The 22,351-nt window shown below is 37.4% G+C and overlaps 2 protein-coding genes across 12 annotated transcripts; both read left to right on the forward strand.

The window, feature by feature from the left end:
• Nucleotides 1–12: 12 nt before the first annotated feature.
• On the forward strand, nt 13–3,365 carry fbxo16 (F-box protein 16). 3 transcript variants are annotated; one of them, XM_043220019.1, is made up of 9 exons: nt 13–130; nt 276–385; nt 526–561; nt 656–862; nt 1,135–1,299; nt 1,378–1,616; nt 2,207–2,300; nt 2,572–2,800; nt 2,967–3,365. In XM_043220019.1, the coding sequence occupies exons 2-9, from the start codon at nt 305–307 to the stop codon at nt 2,993–2,995; spliced, it is 1,080 nt and encodes a 359-aa protein (XP_043075954.1). In that variant the 5' UTR covers nt 13–130; nt 276–304; the 3' UTR covers nt 2,996–3,365. The 3 variants fall into 3 exon arrangements, with proteins under 3 accessions (XP_043075954.1, XP_043075955.1, XP_043075956.1); XM_043220020.1 differs by having other exon boundaries at nt 18–385; XM_043220021.1 differs by lacking the exon at nt 2,967–3,365 and having other exon boundaries at nt 19–385; nt 2,595–2,794.
• A 400-nt stretch (nt 3,366–3,765) lies between these two features.
• On the forward strand, nt 3,766–22,351 carry fam49a (family with sequence similarity 49 member A). Of its 9 annotated transcripts, none has more exons than XM_043219829.1 (13): nt 3,766–3,930; nt 15,016–15,078; nt 17,760–17,840; nt 18,290–18,369; nt 19,606–19,727; nt 19,855–19,960; nt 20,058–20,194; nt 20,325–20,402; nt 20,490–20,606; nt 20,804–20,883; nt 21,299–21,425; nt 21,518–21,588; nt 21,680–22,351. In XM_043219829.1, the coding sequence occupies exons 4-13, from the start codon at nt 18,297–18,299 to the stop codon at nt 21,741–21,743; spliced, it is 975 nt and encodes a 324-aa protein (XP_043075764.1). In that variant the 5' UTR covers nt 3,766–3,930; nt 15,016–15,078; nt 17,760–17,840; nt 18,290–18,296; the 3' UTR covers nt 21,744–22,351. The 9 variants fall into 9 exon arrangements, with proteins under 9 accessions (XP_043075764.1, XP_043075765.1, XP_043075763.1 ...); XM_043219830.1 differs by having other exon boundaries at nt 15,019–15,078; XM_043219832.1 differs by lacking the exon at nt 3,766–3,930 and adding an exon at nt 3,992–4,128.

The raw sequence follows: 22,351 nt of genomic DNA on the forward strand, positions 1-22,351 counted from the left end.
CTATGGAGACTGGTAAACTGTACTGAGCAGGAAGAGCAAAACCATCAATATCGGATCAGTAAACATTTAATGTCTTCGTTATGACAGCTAACGTGACTAGACCTATTTCCGGTTGACATTACTACATATGGTAGGTTTAATTTGTTTTCTCTTTTGTTCTGAATAATACAACTAGACCATTTTGTTGTTGCTAGTATGAAAATCACAGCACGTTTGTTTGGGATGTAATTTTGATATATGCTCTTAATATTGTGGTGCCTAATATGACTAATAAGGTTCATCCAGAAGCTGAATTTTAGTAAAAATGCCTCAAGCTCCCAGAACAAAAATGCAGACCAAACTGAGTACCTGGACACCTCTAAATCATCAGCTCTCCAATGCTCATGTATGTGCACCAAAGACATAGTTTATGATCTTCTGCTTTGTTTAACATTAGAATTGCAATTTTAAGATGTTTTTTTAGCCATCGTAACATTCATTCGTGATATTACAGTGAAGAATGTCAAATGTGAACACTTTTTTAAGGTTTTTGAAGAGAGAAGAAATTTGCTTGGAAAATGGGTAAGAAATGTACTTACTGTCAAAAATGCAATGTTGCCGCAACAGTTTCTTGGTTTTGTTATTTGTTCTGTTGATTATGTGCTCTATGGCCCAGTTTGAAAAGTGGACGGATAGTCAGCGGAAGCAGGTGCTACAAGACTGTTTCTCCAGATGCTCTGCTGGCCAGCTGAAACATCTCAGACAGACTCTGAGCAGCTGGGTACCAGAGGACTCCCTTGACTTCACTAGGGTCCTTCCCAGGGTCCTATCACTCTATTTATTTTCATTCCTTGACCCCCGAAGCCTCTGCAGATGTGCTCAGGTATGTGCCATTGTTAAATTTACCAAATAAATTAATAAACCTTATTAGAATTGTACAGTATTTTCTACATGCACACTTAAAAGTGTTCTATGCATACTGTGTGCAAATACACTAACATAATATAATATAATATATAATATGTCTTTATTGTCACTTGTGATCGGTTTAGTGCGTCTGTGTGCTGAATAATAATGTAAAAATCGTACCCACCATAAATTTTTGAACAGTGCTATGTGTATGACGTGTATTTCCTGTAATATATTCATTTGCAGGTGAGCTGGCAATGGAAAAACCTGGTTGAACTTGACCAGCTGTGGATGCCTAAATGCTTGAAACTAGGCTGGTACATAACCTTTACTCCAACGCCATTTGAACAGGGTGTATGGAAGAGGCATTACATAGAGACAGTGCAGGAGCTGCACATTAGCAGGCCTAAGGTAAGATGTCCCTTTCAGAGTCTCACCTGTTGAAGTAAATATCTTTTTTTTGCTTCACACATTTTCCACATTCTCCAGGCACCCGTGAAGGAAGAGTTTATCATCCCTGAGGTGAAAGTAATTGGCAGTGAGATGGAGGGGTCACTTCCTGTGACCGGTCACAGGGAGTTGAAATCTGTCCTCTCGAGTCTCCATGGGAAAAATAAAGATGGGAATGGCTTGGTGAAATCAGCCAAAGGTCCTCCGCCATGGAGAGACTCAGACAGGCATCCCACTGACACAGTACGCTTTAACTACTTGGATAACCTTGACCCAGCGTAAGTAACTTATTTTGTTTTGCACGCACGTAAATACGCTACTGTTTAAAGTTCAAACTGTGGGGTCAGTGAGATTTGTTTTTAACTAATAAAAAAATATTACATTTCAAATGAATTTTGTTCCGTTGATTTCCATAACAATATTTAGCAGCTTCAACATTAATAGCGATAAGCAATCTACAGCATATTAGAATGATTTCTGAAAGATCATGTGACTCTTACAACTGGAGTAATGGTTACTACTAAATTCATCTTTGCATCACAGGAATAAATTACATTTAAATATATATTAAAATAGAAAATTGTTATTTTAAATTATAAAAGTATTGCATAATATTGTATACTGTATTTAAAAATGTATCCTTGTTGAGTATATATACCTTTCAGATAATAAAAGTAATATATATATATATATATATATATATATATATATATATATATATATATATATATATATATATATATATATATAATACACTAAATACACTGTGTATTCATATATATATGAATTGTGCATTGTATATGTGCATGTTCAAAGTGTTAGTAGCACAACTACAGCAAAAAATACTAAGCTGTCTTTATCTCTGCAGACTGATAAGGGGAAAAAAGGATACAATAAGACAAGAAAACACTGTGAAAGCACTATCTCGCTCAACATACAAGCTGCGCAAGGCCAAATCTTTGGTAAGCTAATGTAATTGTCATGTGACTGTGCTGTTGATTCTCATACAAATCAGCAGCAGCAGCATGCAAAGAATTCTCCAGAGACAACACAACCAAGAGGCATCATGCATACTGATCAGACTACATGTGGGATATCATGGAAATGTGTTGCACAGAGAAAAAAGAGGGCACTGTGTTGCTGGGGGAAGAAAATAGACATTATTTTGAACATGTATACTTTTTATTTTCAGAAATATAAGAGAAATATCTTTTTTTTGGCAAATTTTCCCAGATGTTTTTATCCTTGGATCTCAGTGCAGCTGGAAAGCAAAACCAAAACAGGCCGCAATGGGCAGCACAGAACTTAGAAGCACTTTCGGCTAACAAGGACACTATGAAGAGACTTTCCCAGACATCCCAATGGAATGCAGGGATACGTCCTGGTCCCGTTAGGCCTCCAGTGCCCAGACTGAGTAAGGAGGGGCTCCGTGCATCACAGAGATCCCGTAGAAGCACACCAAGTAAGCCCATATATACTTTAGTATTATTATATTAAACTAACCTGACCAAGGATGTGAAATGCTCTCTGTGAATATGTGCCAGTAAATATTTAATCATTACAATAAATTATTGATAACATGATACAGTGTAACACAAATTGGTATAATAAACACTATTCTGTTACAGCTGTGTCGCTTTTCGAAGGACAGCCATGAAGGAGAATCAAAAGTCAGCTTGACACATAAGGCCCTCTACTGGATGATGTTGTGATAGCAACGTGAGCGACCTGGAGACTATACAAAGTTCATTTAGCATCATGTCTTTCATTTGAAATGATGCCACAACTTTATGTTGAAAGACAAAGCACAGTACATCCATTGTTTTGTATGATTATTTTGCACTTCTGTGAGTCCCTCAAATGTGTTGCTGTCCACTAGATGTCCCTGTCTGCTCAGGATGTGAGTGAGCAAATGAGTGAGATGTGATTTTTATTATCATAAACCGATTGCTGTCTTTACCAAGGAAAACAAAAACAGAATAAATATATTAAATAATTATAAGAAATGTAACTCATATTAAAATATATGAAACTGATGAAATTGTACTCGTCTGCAATGCGTGTGTGTGTGTGTGTGTGTGTGTGTGTGTGTGTGTGTGTGTATATATATATATATATATATATATATATATATATATATATATATATATATATTTATATTTTTTTTTTTTTTTTACTTAATCTTCATTTGCATGAAACAAATATAGTTAAAGAATAGTTAAAGCCTATTACACTCTCGTTCATTACCTGAGCCACAAGGGACCACAATTTATTTATTTATTTTCAATTATTTCATCAAAAATGTTTTGTCTGAATCAGTTGTGGTAAACAGAAAGTCTGAAAAAAATCCTGCCTGTGCATAGACGGTATTGAAACAGAACTTTTATTATGAAGACGTGCCTCCGAGTTGGCCATTTTGAATCTGAGCGCCTGTCGCTGTGTTCACGCGGCTGGCTGTGACTGTAATATCCAGTACACAGTTGACTGACTGCGGCTGAAGTAGGAAAGTGAAGGTGGAGCTGACCGGGGGTACAGTCAGTAGAGTTGACAGAAGTGGAATCCCTGGAAAAACTCTTTTTGCGGAAATTACTGGTAAGCATTACGCGACTGTATAACGGCGTCTCGCTTTTTTAAAATAGCTGGGAACGCTTTAATTCGTTCTCAAGCTTGTGTTCGCAACAGTAATCGCTCGAGCCGAAAGAGTGCGTTACGCTGGCGTTCCAGCTCTCTGTCAAACGTCTAGATATTCCCAGAGCCGCAGGAAGTGTGACTCCAGCTCACTGTAAGAAAGTAAGTTGTTTCAGCAAGACTTACCCATTTAGGCATGCCGTCTCGATTTTACAGAAAAACGATATTTATCATTTAGACCATTACACTTTTATAGAAGTGAATGCGTTAGTAACAGTTAGTCCTCGGTGTCCGCGACAATGGCTGTTATGAAAATGTAACGCGTTTTATATAAACTTCACGTACTTATTATGTATCTACGCTAAGTTTGTGAACTTTTTAAACCGTTTGGTTTTAGGAGCTTGCTGGTATTTTACGGTGAAGCCCACCGCTGGCGGTTAAATCGAGTTGTCAGTTGGCAGTCTCGCGTGAGCAACTGTGTTCAACTGCCAACGGTTTTGTTTCTGATTTTACATCTCAAAGGCTTTTAAAGGGAAATTAGGATCTCAAAGTAACCCATAATTCACGCGTGTTTTTGTCAAGGGTATGTGATATATAGACTAAAATATATAGAGTAATCCAAGTACGGTTGATTTAAATGATCCGTAACTCATATCATCGCACCGGAAGGCGGTTAACGTTGCTTTAGGTTACTTTGATGTATGCGAGTCTGATAAAGGGAGGTTATTTCAGTTTAGAGGACTGCTTTGTGCAGATTTGTGTGTGTGTGTGTGTGTGTGTGTGTGTGTGTGTGTGTGTATGTTGTGTGTGTGCGACTCTAAAATGCCCTAAAACCTAGAATACCAGTCATGCACTAGTAGATGTAACGTTAGGTCTGTGCAGTTGCATTTTCAAAGCGCAAAGAGAAACTCCAGGTTGTTATTGTCAACCTCAGGCCACAACAGCTGTGCTTTTACTGACACTCAGGAGAGCTTGGAAGCTTAAATCCCACTCATTGGATCCTGTACAGGGACCGACGGAGTGCCAGTTAGGAGGACGCTCCCGTGGTTTGAAGCTCTATCTCTAAATTGTCGAGATACTTTTGTTTCAGTTTCTTTAGAGCTTCGGTTTTTGTGCTTCTCTGGACAGCCGGAGGATTCCTAGATTTATTGTTTTTCCCCCCAGATCAATTGTGAAATGCTGCCTGCTGCCAGACGGATGGCGACAGCTGCAGTGCACTGCATGCTGGTTGAGCCTCTGGGTATGGCTTTGCATGATATCTTTTGAAATGACAAGGATCTTATTTCAGGGTAGTTTGACCAGTCTCCCTTCCTGACAGTGTTTTCATTGTGGTTAGAAAAGCACAGAAGTACCTGGAGATTGATAATGGCATAGTTTTCGTGGACAAGTACTTCCTCTTACACGAGCGTTACCCTCGCACGAAATTCCTTTCAGTTTTTTTTTTTTTCTGATTATAGACCGTAGACCTTATCGTTCGTTGATTGATCATTCTGCATCTGAGCAGTAGAATATTTCAGGCTTAAATTAGTGTGCGTTTCGCCGCACATGTGCCGTATGCGTTTTCAAGCCCATCCGCGCCGAGTAGCTAATTGATTGGTCTGAGTCATTTTCCTTTTTCGGGCTTTGATAGGCATCTCATGCCAATGCCGAGTGTGGTGGCAGAGCACGCGAAAGATCGTGAAAGAGAGTGCAAATGCTGTTAGTGAATGTGCAGCGTTTTGGCAGTGTGTAAATACATTGTGTGTCGTCCAAAAGACCTCCGCTGCCTCATCCAGCTGGCAACAAGGCATGTGTAAAATCACTTGTTAATCCACAGAGGTCGTTTGTCTGTTCAATACAGTGCATGTGTAGTAGCAAAACAGGATGCACTTTTAGTTTTTTTTTTTTTTTTTGCTGTCCAGGGTTTTCTACATTTAATTGGATTAGTCTACTCATGATTTGTCAAGCTCTCAAAGCTGATTATATGATTCAGCATTATGTTCTTATCATTTCGTAATGAAAACGTTTGGGACGCACCGTTTCATATTTGCTACTGGAAGAGATTTTGTAATTTAATGCATTGGTTGATAATAGACATTCACTAAATAGATAATTTTGTCTATTTTTAAATTTGGATCACATTTGCCATTCACAGAAAAAAAAACGTAACTTTTAAATCTTTTAAGTCACTGATAGGCAAACGTTGTAAAATGTAATAATTAATGAATCATTCTGCATCTGCAAAATGTTGTAAAATGTAATAATTAATGAAAATTAGTCTTTTATATATGATTCTTTTTTTTTTAATTTGATTTCCACTTCTCTGGTGTTGAATGGCTTTGTGGTAAAGTTATAGTAGATATAATCTTTTCTCATTTTTGGATGAGACCACCTGACTTCGTATCGTATCAACTGACTTATTGTTTTTGTACAAGTTTTTATACAGTTCAGTTACTGGATTTGTTGGCTTGAGGCAGATGGACTCTTAGACTCATAATATGCTTAGTAAATGAGCTTTGATAAACCCTCACATATTTCTGTGTTCATTAGCAAATTGCAGCTGAGAGATTTAACTAATAATAATAATAAAAAAAAAATCTTTTTTGTTCTTTTATGGTTATTATTCAGTACACATTATGCATTAATATTGGCAAGCAGTAGATGTGAATTGCTTTCCTGGGCTTTAAGTGTGACATCCTTAAACGTACTGTATTGTGCAATATTGTGTATGCGATGTTTTCTGTTGTTCACTTTCAACGAACTTCCTTCTACTTTTACACTTTTATTTCCTCTGTCTGAAAGTCGTCTGTGCTGAGGTTAATCACAGGGGAAGTAGCTTATTTGAAATGCAATGATTGCAGAAACCACTACTAATATTTTTACATAATATATTGAGTAGGATTTTTGTGAAAGCTTGTAGCCTCGCTATTGCGCCTGAGAACAGAAGCATGGTTTTGCTGGCTTCGGGGCGATCGTGTAGGTGATAACTCTGTGTCGCGCTGCATACTGTGAGTTGGAGCGTTACCAGACCTGACTCCTCAGCTGGCATTTGAACCCTACTGTAACCTTGGCCGTCTAAGTTGTCTGGCTCTTCTCAGTGATGCTACTTTTTTATTCAATTGAGCAGCTGCTGGAATTTAGATTTATGGTGTTTTTGTCCATGGTAACAGTCTGCGAAAGCACTGCGAATGTCTCTCCCTCGCTCTTTCTCTCTTTAATTTGGACACGCTTATTGAAATTTACGAATCCTGGTCCTTGCTTCAGTGTTTATTTGTTGCTGTCTATATATATATGTACAGGAAGTTTAGCCAAATACCAAATGTTTTTTTTTCCTATGACACTAAGAAACAATGAATTTTTCATGACCCAGATATTTTTCACTCAGGAATCCAAAATAGATACAAAGCTAATAACAGGTTTCACCCATTTTTTGCACCAAATGCTAGCGCACTGTGAATAATTTGTTTTGTTGCTTTCAAGCTAGTAGTTTTTCAACATACCATAGTGTCATGACAATTACATATAAAGAGCTCAACGTATTGTGAGTGCGTCACGAACCTATAGCCTTTCTTTGTAACATGGGCTGCACAGTTTGGGAGTAAAATCAAACTGCCCTTTTTCCCTGATAAAAATTGTAATTTAAATGTGATATAGGGCTGCAGAGTTTTGTGAAGCTTGCGCGTAGAAGAATATAAATCTAAAATGATATCAGCAATAATAATAATACTGTTATATTTAGAAAAAATGTTAATTCTTCTTAAGTAAAAATATTGTACATATTACTATTGTTATAATTTACTAAATTGTAAAAATATAAAATAAATCTGATTTTTAAGAAAAGTATCGTAAATATATTTTGCAGCACAACTATAAAATTACAATATTAATTTACAATTTACATACTTTTACATTTTGTTGACGACAAATGGTTTGTAAACGCTTTTCATTAATTCTACCCAAATTATATAAAACCCAAACTAAGAGTAGATGTAAAGATTATTTTATGTGGCATTTACTGTGAACTAGGCACATAAAACACAGCATTATGAGCTGCTTGTTTAAAAGAGCATAAGGCTGCACTTTGCTCTGAAACATGAATTGCTTATATCTCTATATTTAAATCACTTCCTCTGCAATTTGCTAATCATTCCAAAATGACAATTGGTTTGGTTTTGTTTCGATTAATCATGCAGACATATTTGTAAGACAATCAGTTCAGGCTAAATTTACGCTTTGAAAGGCGGCTGAGACCCTCTCTCCCCATTTCGTCTGCGACATGGATCTTTGTATTTTAGTGCCTTTGAGATGCTGAGATCATAGAACAGAAGTGCTATTCAGACCATAAGCCGGCTGTAAGAAGAATTGTACGCCTCTGAGGCCTACACACTTTATGACAAGCTACGGAGTCCGTCTCTGAATACCAAACCCCCATCGGTTTACGCACTGAGGCTGTTTTGTGCTTTCCACACTCTTTTCCTATTCCCAATAATCCAAAATGCCACGAACGTTGGCTAGATGAAGTTTTTCCTACTTAAGTGAAGAGAAACCATTATCTGAATGATCTAAATTTCTTCAGACACTATAAACATTCATACTGTTAGGACCAGAGGTTCATCTGTGGCGTTTGAATGGGATGCGTTGTTTTGGAAGTATTGCTCCACCCCTCATGACCCCTTTGAGCACAGTGTTACGGCAGAGGAAGCAAGGCAGCCATTGTGGCAGTGTTTATGTCGCCCTGCCTCTTGCCACATTGCCCGCCCACCAATGCCCATGTAGGGGCAAAAATCAACCAGCCTCCTTCAAGCCTCAGTCACATTTCCTGGAGCCCGAGGGAGGCACAGTTCTCTTAACCCAATTTTAGGTTTTCTGTCCTCCACACTTTAAAAATGGATGAAACCATGAGGTCTCGCCCTGTGGTGTCTCTGTTTTGTTATATAGGGTGGAGCAGCCCTTGTGCCTTTTAGCCTTTTATGCTCTTTACAAGTCTCTTGGTCGAACAAATCAAAGCCTTTTATTATGACAGAGCCAGTCTGTTGATGCAGAATATCACATCTGATGGTTTTTGTTCATTAAAAAAGCAGTCTTGAGTATGGCTCACTGAACTTTCTGCACTAGGCCAGCTCTAAATATTTTATTGTGCTTTAGACCACCCTGTGTAGTTAGAATGCTTCAGAATCTAGTTCTACTACAGTATGTGAAATTATATGCTGTTTAATTTAGGAGTGGAGGACATGTAGGTGTACTAACAAAAAATATGAGGGTGTAGTGTAATTATCTAAAATAGACAGGGCTGGCAAAGTTACACACCGTATCCATGACAACGAGTAACAGAAAGCCCTATTAATAAATAAATAAATAAATATATATATATATATATATATATATATATATATATATATATATATATATATATATATATATATATATATATAAAAAATAATAATTAATTTATATATTTATTTTTTTTCTGTTACATTTTTCTGGTTTCTGTTTTACTGGTCTAATTAAATTATAATAATGAAAAAGCTAGTCTAATCAATTGAATTGTTAAAGCTTGAACAATTTAGTAATTAGAATTTCTAAGTTACATTATAGGACCTTGTGAGTTTAAAACAAATTGATTAGCAAAATGGCGGTAACCAAATAAAGCCATAAAATATTAACAATTTAATACACCCTTTAAAGCGTAATCACAGAGACAGGAAAAACATGCAGACTTCATATGTAAATGGAAGTGTTTTTATGCTTTAATAACTATAGTCAATGTTATGTGTACAGCTGTACTTTTGATTTAAAGAATTGATTATCAGAAATTGTGCAAGCAAGTTGCTAATGTAATGAATTGAGAGGGGGGGTATTTAGCTGATTTACGGTGTAACTGTTAAAGTATCTGATATTTATCTTTGCTATGTATAGATAACCCCCTTGTGAGGTCGATAAACTACTGTGATTTTTCTCCATTATCCATGCTATCTCAGCAACAGCAGAATGAAGAGAAACCACTAGTAATGAGTTACTTTCAGCAAATGGACTTGTTGTGGAGACAGACAGGAAATGGCTGTTTTTACTACGCTGTTATTGGTTAGGCTAGACGTTCTGTGTGGTGGCCCATCACTGCTGTATTACGTGTGTGAAGCTGACATATTGCTTACTGTAAGAAACACAATAATAGGATCAGTTTTACGTGTTAATGCATGTTTATGTCAGTATCATGTTTCTGTTTGATATGTTTTTACTAATAATATGAAACGCAAGTGTTGGTTTCCACAAAAAATGATACAAATGTAAAGTGTGATTTATGGTCTGCGTGATGAATGTTGGTTTGCATACATGTAACGTCAAACCACTAAACCTTGCATCAACATTTCGGTTTGTTGAAAGGATTAGCATCATAGTGTTAATTAGTGTGAACAATATGGCAAAAATATCACAGCTCTTGGTTAATTAAATGTTTAGTTTAACTTTATTTAAACATTTCAACATATTAAGTTATTCAGATAGGTACTTGTATATTAATTGTTTAAATGGTTGAGATCCAGAAAATTTGTGGGTTAAAACTAAATAGCTATTCAGAAGTTCCCCAAAAATGTCTTTTTGTGAATTTTTCCTTTAACACTGTAATTGACATTTTCTGCGGATCAGGTATCGATCAGACGAGGCCGATTCAAATGTTTACTATTGTGTTATTCTTGAGCCCCACAAATAGCACAAAAATAATAATAATAATTATAAAGCGTCATAAAGTTTTGTGTACTATATTTCAAGTGTTCTGAAGCTCAATGTGAGGTACAGATGAATTTAAAAATCAAGTTCTCAGACTCTTCACTAAGCTGCGGCTGTCTGTCATCCTTCATTCAAACTGCATCGTGATCGATTACAAAACGAGTCAAAACGATTCAACTCTCTTAAAGAGTGCTCAATAAGAGATTTAAAGCTGTCAAGAGAAATGCTCAATATAGCATCACGCAGATTTAATACACTATGCATCAATATCTCTTTCCCTTGGAAGTTTTCTATGCAGACTTAGAGGACTGCGCGCCTGAGCGCTGTGACTCTGTTGTTTCAAGCACATCGTTGTGCACACGGCATGTGCATAATCGTTTTGTGTCGGCCTGTATTGGAGCCTATTATAAAATCTTTCTGCGGAATGAAAGATTATTAATAGTCTTTCTTGTTCTATCTACCAAATGTTACTTTCCTCATTACTGTGCTATACATTGAAAAGAAATGTCTTTTAATTTGTACTATGTACTTATTTCTAAATGTTGTTACTTGTTTTTCAAGTAATGTATTTTACAGCAATACAAAGAGCAACGTGTAACGTTTTACCGGATTTAGTCCTCCACTTATTCACTTTTATTTGAAAATAAAAACGTTTCACTAGATTTTATAAAATTATAAAAGTATCTTTTTGCAGAATTAACCACTAAATGCGTTTGTAACAGCATTTCTGTCTTATATCTGCATCCCTAGCTACTAGTACAATAGGTTTATGTATACAACAAGAATTAAACCTAATAATTAATATCTGCACTTGCTGTACTGAAGCCATTGTATTTCCCTGAGCTATTTATTCAGCTCTTTTGTTCATCTCCGTTTGTTTTCCATGGTGGTGTTGAGGTTTTACACTTCGTTGACTCTTCATGCATCTTAACCTTTGGATGAACTGCGGGGAGTGGCTTTTAAGAGCTTCTTGAATGGCTGATGTGTTGCCTTTATGTCTGGGTTAAAACACTTTGCCACGGCTCTAATGATGTGTAGAATGGACATCTGAAATTGATACCCAAAAGGCACCTTTTCCTGCTTTAATATAGTACTGCGTGACGGCAATACTGATTTTTGATCTATCTTAAATCAAGTAAACCATACCCTCATATATATGTGCATGTAAATGAATCTTGATTGCAAGCAGATCTTTTAGACCCATTGCGATGTTGTCGTCTAACAGGCCTGTCATTGCCTAGAAGTGCTACAGTGATGTAGACATTGTTTTTGGGAAAGATCACCATCTGTTTCACCACGATTGCTTCTGACTGTGCTGCTAAACAGAAGTGGAATGAGCAAGTCAAGTAATCCTTGTTTTAGACAGCAGTCATGTAATGTTCTTGTACTGGTTTGATTGCTGTGACACTATTAAACTAATCACACTTGTGTTTTTGTAGTTAGACTGCTATACGCGCCACCCAAGTGAGAATGGGACCTGGGAGTTTTTGCTTGAATATTTCATGCTGTCGGTCATTTGGCCTGGGCCGTTTGAAGAGCCCATCTGCCTCTTGCAGGCAGACAGTTTTGTCCTGGAGGTTAGCAGCTGGTCAAAGTCTAATGCTTTTTAAAAAAGGGCTCAGCTCCTCCTCAGAGTACCAGATATTGAGTAAATTGGAGTTTGTCTCCGAGCTGTTTCGTTTAAGACAAAATATGATTAGAAATGTACTGACCCAGTTTAAAGGTCTTTTTTAAAATGTGTGTGCTTCTTATACTCCGATCTGTACTGCTTTTGATGAACCGGTGTTATTTTATATTATTGTCTGGCATTGAATGAGTCATCATTATTTTGACCCATTTTTCCTGAAGATTTTGGATATCTGTGTAACCTATATCTGCCGAATGAGATTATAGTATTACATAGAAAACCTTCAAGCTAATATCGTGGATGAAAAACCACAACCTGCAGCTTTGATTTCAGAGTCTTTAAACTCCTTTTCCTGTGTACATGAGGAAACTCTTGCTTTCTAAAAACTAACGCCAAGCATGTGATGTAATTTTTATGATGCACTTATCCAGAAATGCGATCTAGTTCAGATCATCTTAAAACCTTTCATGGTGGGTTCAGCCAAAAATGACGCGACTTCTCTGAAGACTTCGCTCCCTCCTTGATTCTAGGTCAGGACATAGTGTTCATCATCCATACTGCCGTTGCCTCAGAGGAAAGCCGTTACTCAAATGTGCTTCGCTGTGCAATAAACCCCCCGAGTTGTCATGGAGATTGTTGTCATCCTGGCAGATGCATGCATGCATGTGTGTAGCAGCCCAGTTTTTGGTAAATGTGTTATCACCGTTTCTTTCTTCATCTTACACAATCTTCGGATTTTCGCTTCTCATATTGCAATAACTGAGCGGAAATATTCAATTTAAACGCAGATAATCTGAAAGCCAGCACTCTGCCTGCTTCATCCTTTGAGTTTAATCTCAAATGATAACTGCTATTCGGCATAGAGCAGCTTGCGTTATTGGGGTCACTGGAAAATTCCACTGCGAGTTCTGAAAAACATGTTTATTCTCTGGGAATTCTCTTTTCCTGATTCCAATACCTGGACCTGCTGAGAGGGAAATACCACAGATAAAATATCCTTGTGCTATTTCGGCCCCCCAGATCATCACACGCTAAAGAAGATCCCATTGTTGTTATTGTGCACCATTTGGTGCAGATCCTCAGCCGATTCGAAAAAGCGCTGTGGAATTTATCTAAGGTGGCGTTTTTCATTCAGAAATTTCAGTGGTTTCGTAGAGCGTGGAGAAGACAGGCGCACGGTGATGACTTCTTTAGTGAGGGAAAGGTGCAGAGACGGAGGAGGGAAGGGAAGACCACTCATCCGGCTCACGCGTCGAGCAGCCGTATGCCCATATAAGGGCTTGTGACTCCATGGCAGAGTCCCTGTGGGGTCTGTTCAGGCCCTGTCCTCAGGTTTGAGGGGGGGGAAGGGGAGTGTGAGCACTATGCACACTGACAGATGGGAGTCGAGCCAGAGGGAGGCAGTTCTTTATCTCTCTCTCTCTCTGTCTGTTAGAAGGTCTGGCTTTATTAACACTGTTGCAATGCGTGAGGGCAGAAGAGGCCGATGTATTAATTGGGATCGCTGATCTTAATCTTCTGAAGGAAATCTAGAAGGAAACGCCGCCTGGTGGGAGGGTGACCGTGAGTATGACCGTGCGCTGAAAAAGGGGGGAGAGCTCATTTCAAGCCTCTCTGGGAAAAAAAAGGTCAACACATGTTGATATCAGCTCGTCTTTTGTCAGCGCAGCTCAATAGAGAACTGCTTTGTGGATGACTTAATCATGAAGACGGCTTCCTTTTTCCTTGACAAATGGATTGTTAATTCGGCAGCTTAAGGGTGTTTCACAACTTGTGTGACAAGTTTTGCTTTCGTCATGATCATTCTTTGCATGAATGCCTGCTGATTTGTTGTTTAAATGTTTTTGCTTTTCCATGTGGATGAAGACGTAAGCACTTTTCTGTGATGTGTTAAGACTTATTTTAAGTAACCAACAAAAGGCAGCAGAAAAGTGCTGTTAAAACAGCAGCTATGTATTGCTGTCATGTGTATGTGAGCCTCTGTAGAGAAAACGTCTCCCTCGAGAGTGTTTTTGGTTTGCCATTAGTTGCATTTAGCTGGAATGTCTCTAGATATTTAATACCCTGGTTAACATGAAACGGCTGTAAAGTGCATTTTAAATCCGATAGTGAGCTATCCATGATGAAATACATTTAATAGGCTGATTGCTATATCATTGTTTATATATGTATAATCATTAATAATTACAACATATATGGGGTAAAATAGTGGCATAAAGAAAAACAAAAAAACTTTTATTGAAAGTATGAAGCTCACATTGCAGTTTTTGTTGAAGTGAAATGTTTCCACAACAAAAACTGATGCAGTCATGCTCATTATATTTTTGGTTTTTTATTACTACAAATAATTTACAAAATTGGTTAAAAAAAAAAAAAGTTTATTATTATTATTAATTGTTATTATTGTTGTTATTATTATTACTTTAAATAAAATTGTATATCTACTTTTATAATTATACTTGTAAAGTACACATTTAAAAATACTTATTTCAAGGCAGATTTCTGTTATTCGGTTGACGCATTAAACAATATGAAATTTTATAATATATTATTTATTCAGAACTGTACTGTCGTTTTAAGCACATAAATGTATTTATTCCTTCAGTGCTACATAATGTTGAAAAAGAAGTGCTGCAGCAATACTAGATCGCAGTATACCTTAACCATAATTGTCACTTGCTGTGTAACTTACTGTTTACTTTTTTTTTTTCTTCATTCAGCAGAACTTGACTGATTTGCTGCTGGATGATCTAAAAGGAAGCATACGTTCTCCTCCAGAAAAGGTAACACCGAGGCACCCTGTTCATTATGGCAGTATCGGATTTAGTTACATCACTCATTTCGGTTAACGTTGTTTGCCGTGTCAGTATATCTTCACTCAACTCACAGTATGCAGTATCCTTTTTGTGCAAGCAAATGAGCTTAGAAACACGACCAGTCGCTGTTACAATAAACACAACTGCTGTAAGCTCTGAATGAGAGCTGTGGTTCAGCCTCCACGAGGCAGGAAGTGTTGTAGTGTAGGCCGGTGCCTCTCGTAACATGAGGATTTGATAAACACAAACCCGGTCACTGTGGGAACCCCATTAGGAAGTGAATAAACCAGTAATTTGTGAAGTTGTAAATATTGCGGCTGTATGCAAGACCCGAGTAAGAACAATCTCGGTTTAAGCCCAGCCGAGATGCAAAAGTTCATTTACTGCTCCGTTTATGAGCTGCTCAGCAGGCTAACAGAGGTCTTTTCAGCCAGAGATAAAGTGGATTATTGTTTGGTTCGCATGGCCTCTAATTGCAGCATACATGGTGTAATTGCAAAGCACAGAAGCTTTTGATTTTATCTAATTCAGTAGCCGTGGGGTACTTAACGTTTATGCATGTATGTCCAGTCAAGATGCTGAGCTAGTTCACCAAAAAATATTTTATTAATTTTTATAAACCTATTCTGAATTGCAGGACAAAGTCCATACAGTGGATCAATGGGCTCATAAAGTAAATGCAGCTAGTACTAATATCATTATTAAAATTTGCCTATTAGGCCTTATTTTTTTTAAACAGGAAGTTGTTACTCCATCACCAACTTTCCTGGTTACTCCGATTTAAAACCTCCACTCGCTCCCCTCATCACACTACACCTTTTTTTATACTAGCCCTCTAAAGCATGTAAGAGCACTTGTGAAGGGTTTGTCAAGGAACAAGGTTTTCATTACGCTATGCAAACACGCCGCCAAGGCCCCTCCAGCATTTTTACACCATAAGGTCACCCCATTACCAATGCAGGTCAAGGCCTGTGCGCGCGCATGCATTTGGAGATGCATTTGTAATGGGTTTTTTATATGTAGTATGTGGGCTGTGTGCTGGATTTGTACGCGTCGTGCTGTGATGATTCACTCTGTATAATGAATAGAGTTCATAGTGAAGGACACTCGCATGCACGCTCACACAGACACGGGCTTAGAAACGGGCTGAAATGTCTGTGCCCGCTTTGTTTCGCAGCCACCAGAGTGACAGTTTCTCATGCTTTTGCAAATGTGCAGTTGTTCCGATGGTTGGAGCACTTTTAGGTTTGACAGGAAGCTCGTTTGAATCGCCTGCACTCATGTGTGGCGGTTAACCACATACAGCAGAAACGGTATTGTCTTCACATCCTCTTGCACATAAGAGCATCTGGAGGATAAAACTGACTTGTGGATGTAACCTTGAGATTGCCGTTTTTAATCTGTTTGCATTTTTAATTATTGTATACCGTTGTATTCAAATGTGCTACACACTCAGCCACCATTTAAGCGCATATATTGTAACTCTGAGTCATGAAAGTGCAAAAATTGTTGCCACTTCTGTACATCTGCTGTTAGAAGCTAATGCCAGAAGATGATGCTGCTATTATTACAGTGTGCACTTGCTCCCTCTGCTGGAGCAGTGAAGAGTCACATGCACTGCATGCATTTTAAAGTCACCATGAAATCAATTTTTGTTTGGAAAATGCCATTTATGCATATTCATATTTAACAATATAAAATAATCATCTTCTATTTAGCCTATCTTCCACATGAGATTGCATCAGTTAGCGAAAAACAATGCATTTTAATAAAATATCCCAGTTTTACCAGTGTACATGCAAATGAGTAATTTGGCAATGCAAGTAAACTGCATTTGCAAGACTTTAATAAAAATCAGTTTATTTCCTGGTGGTGATTTACATCAAAATGTAAACATCCATGTATTCTACTCAGTGTTCCAATTGTTACGTGATGTTAAATAAATGCATATTGGTAAATAAACCATTAAAATTCCAAAATGTATTCCAAAATGTCCGGGGAGATTTGCGTAGACTAATTTTTATCTCATATTTGAAGTTCCTAACACTGTCCTGTTGTCCTATGGCTGCATGAGATGAGAATCCGAAAAAAAGGCATCGGCATTGTATTAAAAATAATAATCTGTTTAATCCGTTCAAGAGGGTAAATATAAACATACTCAATGATCCAACAATTCAATCAGGTCCCGATGCATTATTATGATAGAGTGCAGTTATAACTTTATTGATTATTTGGCATAGCCGGTTGGTAAAAAATAAATCAATCAATGACTATAGTCAGTGAAGTATTTTAAAACAGCTGTTGTAATGTCATTTGAAATATTATATCCGCATATCAGAGCATTTAAAATATTTAGTCCTCTGGCTGTGAGTACATATGAAAAAAGGTTAAGTAAAACTGAAGAAAACCAGTATCTCTTATGCGCTATGTACCAGCATATTCTTTTTATCTGCTAGTTTCTCCCAATTTAGACTGATGTTCTAGAGAATCCTGAACCATGTTAAACAAGAAGCATGTCACAGTTTCATTTGCTGCATCTCTCATTTTTGCTGTACAGTACTCATAATGAAGTGACTGTTTATTGGTGATTTTAGGTTTCTGAGTTTTATTTCATGCAACCGTTTTTTTATCATTTATATTTTGATTAGGTTTCGCTGGAATGGGTAATCTTCTAAAAGTCCTTACAAGGGAAATAGAGAACTATCCACATTTTTTCCTGGACTTTGAAAGTAAGTTTTGAGAAGAGGCGGAGTCTAGGGTTGGCGAGACTCTATAACCAGCTGTTTTTTTCCCCAAGCAGTGGCAGGAGGAGCTGGACTGACAAAGCTCTTATGAGACAGCTTTCCCTCATTGCTTTCTTGTGGTGAAAGTTTATGCTTCCTGCTTTCCAGAGCTGACGCTTTGTCTTAAGTGCGCTCTGGGAATTGCTAAAAGAAAAGTGCCGATTTCTCAGTGAGAAAAAGGAAAAGCAAAATCTGCTCAGATTCGATTTGGAATGATTTCCATTTTCACCATGAGAAGTTGAGGGAATTCTGTGTGTCGGAGCGTGAGACTTTGCAGAATCTCTTTAACGTTCAGTGTGACATCCTGCGATTTTGATTGTCTTTGATGTTCAATGCCTTTCTCTTTTCTCTTTCTACCTTTTTCCTCTCTTCCTTTTCTTGCTTTTCTGTTTCAGAAACCAAATGGGGAATCTGTTAAAAGTGCTCACTTGCACAGAGCTTGATCAGGGGCCAAACTTTTTCCTTGACTTTGAAAGTGAGCAGAGCTTTTGGCTGGCCCGGTGTCTGTCACTTTTTCCAGCTACTAACATTTTGCAAGTACCATTGTCAGAATTGTCCTTGCAAATCTACTCGTCACAACGCAACAGCAAAACAGAGTTTCAAGATGCTTTTGCATATGCAAATGTTTTGTGCAAATGAATTTGATCGGGCAAGTAGTTAGGATATTTTCTCGTTTTTTACATGCAATCCTTAAATTGCAAATACAAACATATATTTAAAGCTTTTCTTGAAAATCTAAAGCAATAAAATGGAATCTGATTTGTTGTTGGCAAATGTGCATGACTTACCAGTCGGTATTTGTAACTAACCACATATTCAATATGGCTATGTATGTTTATGTAGCATGATACTTTCTCTGAAAATGATCTCCTTACTCTTTGCAGCTTCTGCCCGTTCTGTGATATTTTTCTTATTCCTGTTTGTCTCATTCTGAAATCTCAGCTCTTTCAATCCTTTTCTCTGTATACTTCTTCAGTAAACTTTGAAATCCCGTGTGACCTTATACTCAAAACCTGTTATATCGCACTAAACACTGGATTTTGTTTCTGTTTAACTTTAAAGAGAGCTTTACCCAAAATGTTCAACATTTCCTGAGTGTTTGGTTTGCTGCTTTTTTTGAATGCATTTCAGCCGTAATTCCTAACCAATAATTGTTTTAGTTTTGAAATTAGCTTCTCTATGAAATGTTGAAATGTCGGGGGAACCTCTGGTTTAAAGAAAGAAAATAGTTTTTTCCGTATGAAAATATCACCTCATTTATTTCTTTGTTTGTTGTGATTTATATAATGCTCCTAAAAATATTTGGGCACTTAAGCTTCAGTTTAATGTATGAATGTCATGATGTTACATTGGATAACAGTATATCAAATCAAGTGGCACGACATTTGAAGCCAGAAGTAGTTCATATGGTTTCAAACTCAATGTCAAAGCAATTGATGCATTTTTTGGCAAATTAGTTGGCGGTTGGGTGTTAAACTGGAGCCTATCCAAATAAAATAATGATTTCATACACGCATTTTACTTCACTGTTAAAGATTGCGTGGTCGGGGGAAATAAGGCTGTAATTCGGAAAAACGGAAGAAAAAAATCTGAGCTCTATATTCTCAGGTTTGCAGTTGACACTTGGTTTGATATTATATCTAATGCTTTGAAATACATTGCATGTAATAACTAGTGCTTGGCCGTGTGTAATGTAGTTTATTTGCGTCAGATGCACAACCGACAGACTGTGAGAGAGAGGTGTGGAACCAGGTGAATGCTGTTCTCCAGGAGTCAGAGAGCATCCTGTCCGGCCTGCAAGCCTACAAGGGGGCGGGCCAGGAAATACGAGATGTACGTCCGATTAATAGTTCTGCTTTGACTTCATGGATCAATCAGTTGCATTTAATGACGTTTTGTGGAGTATATTTCTCATACCTCTCACATTTTCTCAAATCATTCGACTTGTTTGACATTTTAGGCAATACAGAATCCTAACGACATGCTCCTTCAGGAGAGGGCGTGGAACTCTGTGTGTCCACTTGTCATCCGCCTAAAGAAGTTCTATGCTTTTTCACTCAAACTAGGTACTCTATTCATATACAGTCACCCACACCCACATATTTTCTCCTTAATCGGTAAAAAGGTAATATAAGCTCTGCTTTCCTCTTCCCTTCCATGTAGAGCAAGCGCTGCAGAGCCTTTTGGAGTCTCTGACGTGTCCGCCGTACGCTCCCACTCAGCACCTGGAGAGGGAGCAGGCCCTCGCTAAGCAGTTCGCTGAGATCCTGCATTTCACTCTCCGCTTCGATGAGCTGAAGGTGCCAGCTGCTCCAATGCTTTTGACGCACACCAGTTTTTATATTAGGGCAATTAAGAAAACGAGAGGAAATGTATCGATTGCTACTGTGTTAGGAAATTCCTTTTTAAATGTATTTAACGTTTATGTAGATGAGGATTCCAGCTATCCAGAACGACTTCAGCTACTACAGAAGAACAATCAGTCGAAACAGATTAAACAACATGAATGTAAGTGGAGGAATGCGAGATGAAAGAATATTGTACACACTGCTGTTCATTTCTATATTCATGCGTGTGTGTTTTTCCTCTGTCAAGCTTGATATTGAAAATGAGGTCAATAATGAAATGGCAAATAGAATGTCTCTGTTCTATGCTGAAGCCACCCCCATGCTGAAGACCCTGAGCACAGCAACGACAAACTTTGTGACAGAGGTACTACAGTCTGAATTTTAACACTTGAATTCCCATCACAGATACTGTACGCTAATGCTCAAAATTTGGGAAAGTATGTTTTTTTTTGTTTTTTTTGTTTTTTTGTGGTGGTTGTGTTTTTGGAATGCTAGTGTATAATAATCAGCACACGCACCGTAGGTTTCGAGTGATTTAATCCTTTAATTCTTTCTCTGTAGAATAAGACATTACCTCTTGAGAACACCACAGACTGTCTGAGCACTATGGCAAGTGTATGCAAGGTCATGCTAGAGACACCGTAAGTACTAGGGTTATTTCCTGTGGCTAATTTAATTAACATATCGTATGTCTTAACGGATGCCTTCAAAACAATCATGGAAAATCTATTATAAAATGTTGGGGTTTGATTTTAAAATGAATATATCTCAATGGCTGGACATCGCTGTTTTGGCATTCTTGTGTGCTGTATTAACTTTCTGATAACATCAGTCCGCTGAAGGAAACCACTAGTGTGAGAGTTTGCATAATAACGGTTTCCTATGGGACATAGGACTTACTCAGGGGGCCTAAACTAACGAAAATGGTTTTGACTTTTGCGCACTAAATTTTTAACAGTCAAGTGTGTTTTTCTGCTAATCACTGATGAGTGTGGAGTGCCTGTATTGAAGTGTGTCGTCGTGGCATTATGCTCAATCTTTTTCCTCTGCTAACAGAGAATACACGAGTCGATTCAACAGTGAAGACACACTTCTGTTTTGTATGAGGGTGATGGTGGGGGTTATTATCCTCTATGATCATGTGCATCCAAACGGTGCCTTTAACAAATCCTCAAAAATCGATGTAAGGCTACATTTTCATATTTTCTTAATTTAACAAAAATTTTTTTACCAAACTCATCCCCCCATAATGCGATATATACACACTTTTTCTAGATGAAAGGATGCATTAAAGTCTTAAAAGATCAGCCCGCAGATAACGTTGAAGGTCTCCTTAATGCCCTCAAGTAAGTTTTCTTTTCTGTTTTTAAACAAAAGATGCTACAGCTCGTGTAATAAGTTTCATAAATCAGATAATCTTTTTTCTTTCCTCCAAAGGTTCACCACAAAACACCTGAATGATGAGTCCACTCCAAAAAATATCCGAACAATGCTACAGTAACGGTTTTAAGTGAAGCAGGTCAATATTCTGACCTCAAAAGATGTATATGTTTACATTTATTTAAGGACTTGATGTTAATACTTGGGTGTATTTACATAATCATTCCCTCCAAGTTACTGCAATGTAAAGAAAGCAGACCTTTATTCTAAAGAAATTGCCTATACCGTCAACAGAAGCACAAATGAATAAAAACCAAGCAGCCTTATGAAAATTCATGAAAAATAAAAAATCATTTGCAGTTTTGCTTTCAAATGAATAACCGTGATCATGTTAACCAAAGGGGCTGATGCATTGGTTGCAAGTTACAGTGAAATCCTATTGGCTAAAGTGTAGTCAATATTGAATGAGTAAAGCGTGGGATGGTTGTGCTTTTGTATTTTGTAATGATGAGAAAAGACAGTTTATAAAAATACCATAATGTGATGTAACCATTTTTTTTTTTTTTTTTTCAAAAATCTGTGGTTTGGCTGACTGTGGCGATATCAGCTTTTATTTTTGTTATTATGTGACGTGTGTTCTCTATGTCTTTGTGCCTCTTTGTTTCTAACACATTCGATACTCATCAATACAGCTTTAAAATCTGAAATAAAATTGACATTTTGATTATA

Source organism: Puntigrus tetrazona, chromosome 20 (genome assembly GCF_018831695.1).
Source record: "Puntigrus tetrazona isolate hp1 chromosome 20, ASM1883169v1, whole genome shotgun sequence".
Classification (NCBI taxonomy): domain Eukaryota; kingdom Metazoa; phylum Chordata; class Actinopteri; order Cypriniformes; family Cyprinidae; genus Puntigrus; species Puntigrus tetrazona.